Source organism: Mirounga angustirostris, unplaced genomic scaffold, assembly GCF_029215605.1.
Source record: "Mirounga angustirostris isolate CCGP_5_RB_7025 unplaced genomic scaffold, mMirAng1.0.hap1 SCAF_4, whole genome shotgun sequence".
Taxonomy (NCBI): Eukaryota; Metazoa; Chordata; class Mammalia; order Carnivora; family Phocidae; genus Mirounga; species Mirounga angustirostris.
Window position 1 is genome coordinate 172023376 of NW_026991712.1, and position 10611 is coordinate 172033986.

Here is a 10611-nt window from a genome sequence, read left to right on the forward strand (position 1 = left end):
CCCAGGCGCCCCTAGACATTTTTCTTTAGATGTTTAATGTCTTTTATCGAATCAGTGGCCAAATAAGGTGGCATCTGCTCAGTTAGGAAAGGCACCTGTCAGAAATGACGTACTCCACTGTGTTGCAAGATCCCTGTCCCAGGAGACCGGTGGCAGATTCCTTGAGAGTGGGGACCGTGACAATATGTTTAGTAGCACTTCAACTTGCACACAGGAGCCCTTAAAGGATGCTTATTGAGTTATCTTCTTTAGCTAAAAAATGAAACACTAAAACCCCTTTCTTGGGCTCCCCTTACCTCTCTGCCTCTCCCCCCTCCTCCACTTCCAAGCTTTCATTGAGCAAAAGAACACATAACAAGGGATAATTCCTCTAGTAATTCCAGGAAGATTCCAGTATGGGCAGAAGAGTTTGGTTTTTGGGCTGGAACATTCCAAACAAACAAACAAAAAATATATATATACATATATATTTTTTAAAGCAGAACACTTTTGGGAAACATATCTATTTGGGGTTTGAGTCCGTCAGGAAATAGCTTTCCCTGGTTGGATGGCACTCTATCCCTTGCTCCTTGGGCATAAGGGTTATGGGAAATGAAACAGGAATCCTTAGAGCTTTGATGGGCTCAGAGAGGGGTCCTTCGGCTTCGATCATGGGAGCCCAAAGGAGGCTACCAAAGTGGCTTTGCCCCTACTGTCAGTTTGGAAGCCAGACTCCTGACCTCTGCTCAGACACATGGACAAGCCGGTCCTCCTCCTGTTCGGCCCATGAAAGAATCCATGTTCTTTGAGCCAGGATGTTAGGGAAGAATGTGGTACAACGGAGAGTGGGACTTTGGAGTCAAAAATGTGGGTTTGCGTCTTATCTTTGCAAATTAACTAGCTGTGTGACTGTGGACAAGTACCTTTCTCTTGGAATTTGCAATTCTCACCTGCAAACAGAACAAATAATTCCTCCCAAGGTTATTGGGAAAAATATCTGATGAGCTTATTTATGTGAAAGCATCTTGCCAAGTACCTGGTACATGGTGGATATTTAAACACAGTAGGGAGAAAAGATGTTTGGGCAGGAAGAATTTACCAGTATTTTTCCAGACATATCCAAGCGAGCATTTTTATAGTGGGATGACATGGCTCTGTGACCCTGGGTCAGCCTTCTTACCTTCCTGACCCTCAGTTTCCCCTCAGAAGAGATTTCTGCCTCCAAGAGGAAGAGACCCCTAGAATTTGAGGTTAAAGGTCAGAGTGTGTCACTTTCTGCAACAGAGTAAAGATTTATTGCCTTGTTTCCAAGATGCCTTCAACTGTAAGGTACATGACAGCTTTTGGAGAGAGAAAAAAATACTACATTAATGGACCCATCAATTTTAAGACAAATTCTGATTTCAGAATCATTTAACATGTGAACAAATACGTCCTGCAATTGAAGAAATTCTGTAACAATAATGCTGGCTCTCATGAATTAAGCATTTGCTGAGTGCCAGGTACCACCCGAGCGGCTCTACCTACCAAGTCCTTGACTAATTAAAGTCAAGTCTGTGAGTCTTATGGTTAGCAAACCCAATAAGGAGCGCTCACGTGACTCTTCCAAGGCCACACGACCAGGAGGTAGGGCTTGGAAGGCAAGCCTTCTTAATTTCAAAATGCTTTTCCCTCTCAATAGATTGTTCTCTGGGCTAAGGAGTCAAAGAGATCAGCTCCGTACAGAGAAATGGTTTGCGAACGTGGTGCTTTACATGTGCCCTGGATCTCTGCAAGGTCACCGGGAAGGACACAGGTAACATAAACAGGGTTGTAATCTTATCCGTCTCTAATACTCGTCCTTGGAGGTAAGATGTGACCTGGAGAGAGGGGACTGCTCAGAATCCAAACAGAGGGAAGCCAAGAAATGAGACTGAGTTAGGCTTAATCCAGCCCCAAAGGGAGAGGACGGGCTCTGACCCGCTCCTGGCTCATTCAAGGCCCGAGGACACCGCAATAAGCTTTTGCCCTAGAGGCCATCATTCCTCAAGGTCACCCTATTCCTTGTCCTCTGACTCTTTGCTGATGAAGTAGAAACCTTTCGAGAAGAATTGTCTTTCCCATTACCTTTCTTTTTTTTTTTTATTAAAATTTTTTTTTTTTTTTTTTTTTTATTTGACAGAGAGAGAGATAGCGAGAGCAGGAACACAAGCAGGGGGAGTGGGAGAGGGAGAAGCAGGCTTCCTGTTGAGCAGGGAGCCCGATGTGGGACTCGATCCCAGGACCCTGGGATCATGACCTGAGCCGAAGGCAGACGCTTAACGACTGAGCCACCCAGGCGCCCCCCATTACCTTTCTTAAAGACGGAGAAATCTGCTGACTGGTTGTCATGAGCTAGCTAGCAGTCATCTAGTACAGGAACAAGTTATAAATTAACAGGTTGGTTTTTTGCTTAGTTAGCTCAAGTTAGTTCCCCTGTGCCCGATGAACAGCATTGAGTATTTTGCTCTGCAAAGCTGTGGCTACAGCACTGATTCCTATAGGACCGCAGTGGCAGACTCTGCGGTGATACTCTTGGGAGCATGCTCTGACCCCTGACTCCTGCCCAGAAGATTCCTGGGCTGTCTGTCTAGCAATTGTGTTTGGGCGAGAGAGCCACACCCACTTCAGTGGATTGCCGGCATAGCTCTACCTCATCAGAGCACAAACAATGTCCCACAGCTTTTTGGAAGGGTGGCAGCAGGGACATGGACACAGCTAGGGTGGGGCGGGGCAGGGCAGGGTTGGGGGTTGGAAGCATCCAGACTTGCATGAGATGCCCCTTGTCGACCCAACCGGAAGGAACTCATAGTGAAGCTGCCAGAGGAGATATGTGCTTCTGGGTCTTGACTGGAGAAGGCTCTTTGGATGGTGGCCAAGATAGCACCAAGGTGGGGGGGGGGGGTCACCGAGTCTCCACGTGGACGTCAACGGGGCTGAAGGTCACGGTTGCAGGGTGTTGACTGCTGTTGTTGTTCGGGCCCAAGGCAGAAGGGGAGGCTGGCTTGGGCCCCTTGGGCTCCAGCTCCCGCCTGGTCCTCATTTTCCTGGAATGAGATACGCATGCATGCTTGAGTCTTCCACCTTCTATACCCTATGATTTTGGCTCTGGCAAGGAGATTAACGTAGATCATCATTAAATCACGTTGCTTGATTGCCACCCACAGAATTTTACAACTGGAAGGAACCTTAGACATCAGCTAGCCTGACCCTTCCATTTTTTTGTGTAACTTAGGTTAGATATTTAATTTTATTTTATTTTTTCCTGTTAATGAATGAGTAAAGTGTCAGGTGACTATATTAAAGACGAAATGAAGATACTATGATTTTTTTTTTCTGTTCAAAGTTGTAGTGTGAGTTAAATTTTGCAGTTTCATTATGCTTGCCAAGTTGATTGTTAGAAATATTTAAGAACTTTTTGCATAGTTGAGAAGAGAATGGACTTAAAATGTATATCCAATCTTTCATTTCATATGCCAGAAAATTCAATGACTATACCAATCATTAATTCTAACATCTACATGAAATTTCATCTTGTTGACCTAACATAATGCTTTTTTTTTTTTTTTTCATTTCAAATGCTCAGAAAAGTTGCACAAATAGTACAGTTAGTACCTGAGTACCCCTCATGGAACAATTCACTGATTACCAGCAGTCTGCCACATTTGCCTCTTTCTCTCTCTCTTCATTTACACATGTGTACATCTACACACATACATATACACAGAGTGTTTTTTTAAATTCTGAACTATCTCAGTCAGTTGCAGACGTCATGCCACTTCACCCCTAAATACTCCTCAAAACAAGGGTATTCTCCATGCAACCATCACTCAGTTGTCCCACTTGGAGAGCCTTCCATTTTAAAGATGACAAAATGGAGGCACAGAGAGGTTAAAATGACTTGCCTGCCTTTGAGAGACAAAAGACCGAGCTCTGGTCTCTCAGTTGCAGCCCAGGCATCATTGTAAACAGGGTGGGGTGGGTAGTCTCCATCCAAATTACAACCTAGGAAAGGGGCTCAGAGCTCCAGCACTGATGGACAGGGATGAAGGGCAGACACTATGGTTGGATGCCACTTCCTGGTCTGGGACGGATCCAAATTGTAATACCCTCAAAATTGTAAAAATAACTTATTAAGTGTTGTTGTTATTATTACACATAGTGGTGGGAGTATTTTCTTTGAAACCATGTGTACTGGGTTTAAATCCCAACTCTGCCACCGAGGCTGAGTAAACTTGGGCTTGTTGGCTTATTTCCCAGTGCGTGTTTCACTCCTACAAAATTGGGGGATATAGAATTACCCAACTGGTGGGGTTGTAGTGAGGATTAAATGAGTTAATACATACAAGGAGCTTAGAATCATGCCTGGCACATGGTAAGAGATCAATATATGTATATAATATATGTGTACATTATATATACATTTTAGATACATATATAATATGAAACATACATGTTTTACAAATAACATTAACATTATTATAAAAACAATGCATGTTTGCACCTCCTCAAAATAAAGACATACAGGGGTCCCCCTGTAAAAACCAACCAAGCAACTAGCAATTCCATCATGCAGACACACTGGTTGTTAACACCTTGCCATGTAGCATTTGAATCTTCCTTGGTTGTGTGTGTGTGTAACCACGTGTATAACTATAATGTACATATGCTCTTTGTAAACTTTGCTGATACACTGTAAACAGCTTTCCTCATCAATAAACACACTTCTGCAATATCTTTTTTTTTTTTTTTTAATGGCTTCCAAGTCTTCTATGATGTGGTTGTGTTTATAGTCTATTTTGATTTCTTGCCTGGGAAGAAGTTGTGACTTAGAGGTGGTAACACAACATTTATTCTTTATGCAATCACATGGTATTATTTCCTCCTATTTGGTTCCAGAAAACGGAGCTGGGGGTACAGGCATCCCAGTATTTGTCACCTCAAATACTCACGTGGTCTGCTCAACACAGCCTAGCAGAGGGCTCCCCGAGATTAAAGGATTGGAACATATTCCTCTATGACCGTACGTCACCTTACCGCAGTGCTCAAGGTCATTAGCACTGTCATGATGATTGTTATATTTAACAACTATCTCTGCAGGTACAAAAATATTTGGTTACCATGAAGTTCCTACAGGAGAACAGATGTCAAAAAAGGACCCACAAAGGGTTCGAGCATTGGACGACGGCCTCATGGGTCCTGCGGGGCACGCGGCTGGCACCCCCAAAGAGTTAGTTCGCGTTCATTCTGACATCACCGAAGGGACAAGAGCCTCAGAGCCCAGGGCATCCCGTACCTGTTGTATATCTTCAGCAGGATCAGAACCACGGTGAAGATGATGATGACAACTACCACAATGGCCGCAACAATGGCTCCAGAACCTACGAGGAGAGGGGTGGGAATGGCAAACGTATAAACTGAAATGAAGGGAAGCATCCAGAGACTGGGAGGGGGACCTCCACCTGGCACCTCCCATCCTCACTGGCTTGGGCGAGGAGAGGATGTGCTGTCCTGGCACCCTGCCTGCTGACCCCAGGACAGAGACATATCCAGAATGGCGGGGCACCCCTCCCCACAGGGGGGCTTGGAGGGCGGTGTCCTCAGCACATCACCTGCCCAAATCCTGTCTCAGGCCATCCTGTTGTTATCAGTCTTAACACAGCATCCAACTTCCTTTGTGAAACAGGCAAGCAAAATGCCCTTGCCTCTTTGTGATGATACAAAGTAATATGTAATTTTGTAGCTGATTTTGAAAATAAAATACAAAAAAAAAAAAAAAAAGGAACTCATTGCCCCAGGAACCACTGATCATCTACACATACGTACTTTCACCAATGTCATCATGTATACGCATGTATGCGTATTAAATACCTATCTACTCCACATTTTTTGAGTAATTTATTAATCCTATGTCTGAAAATCCACCTTAAGGAAACAGTCATAAAAGTGGGAAAATATGCACTTGATAAAAATGGAACATGCAGTTTTACAACCATATCCCAATCATCTTCCCATGTCATTACATTGTTTTTCATGACTTTGATGGCTATGTAGTCCCCCATTGTTTGGATGTGACATAACTTGTTTACCAATTCCATATTGAGGATATGTATGTTGTTTTCAATTTTATACTATGAAAAACAAGGCTATAATGAATGTCTTTGTGGCTTAGTATCTCAGGTTCTAATTTCAGTATCAGCACTCAATCTCCTTGGCCACCTCTAATTCCACGTTCAAAATCAACATCCTTGTGGGAATTGAAATTGAAAATACAAAAAAACCATATGGGGCGGGTCATACTTTAAGCCAATCTATTTGATTCTGGGGTGTCTATCTTAGGGAATAATCCTAAATACAGAAAAAGCTGTATGAATGAAAATGTTCATTACAATGTTATTTATATTCTAAACACAGGAATGGTTCAATAAGGTATGGCATGCCTACCTCATGAAATATTGCCCTATAGTTTGAATGATTTGTGGAAAAGAGAATGTGATATTATGTACACACCCACATATACGCAGTATGTTGCAACCGTTAAAGTATGTGCATACAAACATAATGTTGAATAAAAGAAGCCAGATATAAAAGGGCATGTACGGTATGTTTCCATTTCTATAAAGCTCAAAACCAGGTAGAACTAATGTCTGAGAGAAGTCAGAACAGCGGGTTCCCTTGACCAGGTGGGGATAGTGTGGCAAGGGGTGCTGGGACGCCTGGGATCCTAGAGGTGGTCTGCTTCTTGATCTGCGGGCTGGTTACCCAACTATGTTCATTTAGTGAAAATTCATCCAGCTGTGCACTCTGATTTGTGCATTTTTTTGAATGTATGTAATGCTCTCACAAAAAGGCTGACTAAATAAAAACAAGAACAAAACTGTCCAAATAGTCACAGGAAGAAAGACTGGAAGGAAAGAAAAAGGGGGTGGGGTGGGGAATCCATTATGGAATAACTTATTTTTTGTCTCCTTCCTGGGGTGTCCTGTGATGATGCTTTAATCCATGGTTTTGTAACCTTGTCTGGATAACCCTTTGCTGTGGGGACTCTCCTGTGCCTGTACAACGTTTAGCAGCGTCTCTGGCCTCCACTCACTAGATATCATTCATACTGCTTCTTCCTCCCCACCAGGTGTGACAAGCAACAGGGTCCAAACGCTGTCATATGTCCCCTGATAGTAAAGTGGCCAGACAAGGTACCGGCTACCTATTTAAATTAGAATTTCTGACAAATAATGAATAATTTTTGGGATGTCTCAACTATTGCATGGCATGTCCTTATACTAAACAAACACTACTTCCCTTAAATTCAAATTTAACCGGGTGTTCTATATTTTATTTTCAAAATCTGGCCGTCTTCTCTAGGGGGCAGAATCATCTGGTTGAGAACCACTACTTTTAGTTAAGTAAAAGTAGAATTATTCCCATCCTGCTGACGGAGATTCGATCTACCCTGCATTTCCCTTCAGCACTGTTCCGAGCTACGTCAGCAGGCCTCTGGAGGTCTCCCAACCTGGCAAGGAGCAGGCTGACACACGGGTCTCTGTCCCAAGAGTGACCCTTTCTGGGTCTCCACGAAGACACACGTCTTGTCAGTAGTCGACTTCCTGCCAGGACCGCGGTCTGGAGCTGTTATCACTGGGGAAACACTCCGTGTCAGGAAGCCTATTCCACGTGCATGGGTATGTGCCAGACCAACAGAAATGACGGAAATGGGCCCAACTTCCCCTAACACAATTAATTGGTTTTCTGAAGAGTGGTTGTTAAGTTTTTCCTTCCGGGACCCCTTGCTCCTGGCAAATGTCTCCCCAGGACTACTCCCACCTACACTCATTTACTCCTTTGTGAACTGATGGGATGTTTTTGCCTTGCAAAAATCGTACGAATCGTATGAAAGTAGTTACATTTTAAGGTGATTCGTTTAGGGACATCTTACAGGAGATTCAACTGTCTGTTGCCCTCTAGAACCCAAAACTCCCTGATGATAATAGTAGTCATACCAGTAATGATCATAATAATACTCATTAGGTAGTTTGTGTGCATCGAGGCTATTCTAAGCTCCTTACATGGATCATCTGGTTTAGTCCTCACACCATTAAAGTGTGTGATGTTAATAGTTTCATTCATATCCCCAGCTTACAGATGAGGAAACAGACACGAAGCAGTGAGGTGATGTGCTCACGGTCACAGTGGGCATATGGTAGCAGTGAAACTGGGACCCAGGCAGTCTTATCTCTAGAAGCCACGCTCTTGACCTCTACACCAGGAGCTGACCACAGTCCTCGTTCCGCCATCCCTCCCCTGGCCACCGACCCAAGTTGGCCTTACTCTTGTACAGGAAGTCTTCTTCTCTGGTGGTCACGTTCAAGGAGAAGAAGGTAGTACCCCGCAAAGGGGTGGCTGTGGTCATCTCGATCCTGGCAAGAACAAAGACGAAATTTCATGTAACACCAGAGTGAGCTTTACAATGTCTGTATGATGCCTCTTTTGGTCTTTACTTGGATGACTAGAGAAGAGTCAAGCAGGTGGCTTTTCTTCACGGCAAGTAAATACAGGGCCTTTTGCTATCTACTGTGGAGAATTAAAAATAATGTCTGACGTTTGTAAAGAACTTCCTTGTTGGGCGCCTGGGTGGCTCAGTTGGTTAAGCGACTGCCTTCGGCTCAGGTCATGATCCTGGAGTCCCGGGATCGAGTCCCGCATTGGGCTCCCTGCTTGGCAGGGAGTCTGCTTCTCCCTCTGACCCTCCTCCCTCTCATGCTCTCTGTTTCTCATTCTCTCTCTCTCAAATAAATAAATAAAATCTTAAAAAAAAAAAAAACAACTTCCTTGTTCACAGCAGTATAAATTAATTCAGCGATATTTATTAAGTTTTTCCTAACTAGGTTTCACCCAGAATGTCTAAACTGATCTCCTAGAAACTGTGTGAGGGAGGCTATGATGGTCGTTTTACTGATGAAACTGAAGTCCCTAACGCCTCATGGAGCCCCGAGTTTGAATTTAACCCAGGACATCCATCTCCCGTGCTGGTGGGACTGTCAGTATCTCACAACGATGCCTGAAATGATGCTTCTGCTTTCAGAAGCTTTACAATCCAACGAGGCAAACGTAAATAAATAAATAAGCAAGCAGATGGAAAATTTAACTATGCTATTAAGTAGTCAGGGACATAAGCCATCCCTGGGCTGTGAAGAACGGTTTCAAGGAAAAGCTAAATTTGCATGGGCCTTGAGGGATGGACATGGTTTGGGATGGCAGGACAGAGAACAAAGGCCAGGCTGCACAAAGCCCTCAGTGGGACGACAGACCCTGCGTGCTGAGCGTCCGCCAGGCACCAGGCTCTGTCATAGGCACCTTCACACATTGTATCAGCTCACCCGTTAATCTTCTCAGTCATCACATTTTACTGCTGAGCAAACTGAGGCTCAGAGAGGCTGAGTGAAGGGACAAAAGTCACACAGCAAGGAACACATAGAGCTCGGACCCAAACACAGGCTCTGAGTGCCCAGTATAGCTTCTTTCCCTGACGGGGGCAGGAATCCAAATTCACAAGCCTGCAATCTTACACTTGAGGAGTGAGCCAGGGGGTTCCCGGTTAATACGATGTCACGCCACCAGGAACAAGTGTCGAGATCCTCCCCCAAGAAGTATATTCTGAGCGTATGGTAGCATCCACCCTTGCTCTGAACGACAGGCATCAAGAAGAGGAGGGACACCAACGAGGTTTCTCTACTTCAGAACAGTACTTTTATTACAGTTTATAGACCTGTGAAGGATCGCTGCCAGGAAAAGAATTATCCAGGCCTATTTGTAATGCTAAGAAGACATAGGCTTCATGGTGGTGACTCCATCTTCCGGAGAAGAGATGTCCTATACACCTAACACAATATTTGTACACAATTCTTTTAAAAAATATTTTATATATTTATTTGAGAGAGAGAGAGAGCATGCACAAGCAGGGGGAGGGGTAGAGAGAGAGGGAGAAGCAGGCTCCCCCCTGAGCAGGAAGCCCGATGTGGGGCTCGATCCCAGGACCCTGAGATTATAACCCGAACCTAAGGCAGGTGCTCAACTGACTGAGCCACCCAGGCACCCAATTTGTTTTCTTTTTAAAATAAGTATTTTTAAATTACAAATAATGATGTCATAAGAGCCCATATACTCAGCACTCAGACTGAACAAATGTTTATGATCGTATTCTCTTCAGTTCTTCTTTATTAAGGAAGAAAAGCAAGAGTCAGTTGAAATCCTTTTTCTACTCTACTTCTACCTCATTTCCTCCCTCTCCCAAAGTAACCACTACCTCGGCCGTTAGTGTGTTTTCTTTTCATTGAAGTTTTAAAAGGTTTACCACATCTGTATATACCCATAAACACTGGAAGATCATGGTTCTAGATATTTACTAGCCAAATACTAATTGAGCACCTACTAAGTGACTGACGCTGGGCTAGATGCTGGGAACATACTAGTGAAATGCAAGACAGACTCCTTGCCTCCAGAAGCTCACATTCTAGTGAGAGAGAGACAGACAGAGACTGTAGGTTTGATCACAGCATTCTCGGGCTCAAAAAAACAATCACCTCCCAGTGCCCACATTTGAACTGCTGGCAGGGAAAA

General features: G+C 44.0%; 1 protein-coding gene across 2 annotated transcripts in view; it reads right to left on the reverse strand.

Annotated features, from left to right (window-relative positions):
* Positions 1-478: 478 nt before the first annotated feature.
* The window catches only part of NCMAP (non-compact myelin associated protein), a 42493-nt gene continuing 32360 nt past the window's right edge, over positions 479-10611 (reverse strand). For both annotated transcript variants that reach the window (XM_045895485.3, XM_045895484.3), the window contains exons 2-4: positions 8323-8411; positions 5294-5378; positions 479-3044 (exon numbers count right to left, since the gene is read on the reverse strand). In XM_045895485.3, the coding sequence (XP_045751441.2) occupies positions 2903-3044; positions 5294-5378; positions 8323-8404 (309 nt within the window). In that variant the 5' untranslated portion in view covers positions 8405-8411 and the 3' untranslated portion in view covers positions 479-2902. The remainder of the gene's footprint in view (positions 3045-5293; positions 5379-8322; positions 8412-10611) is intronic.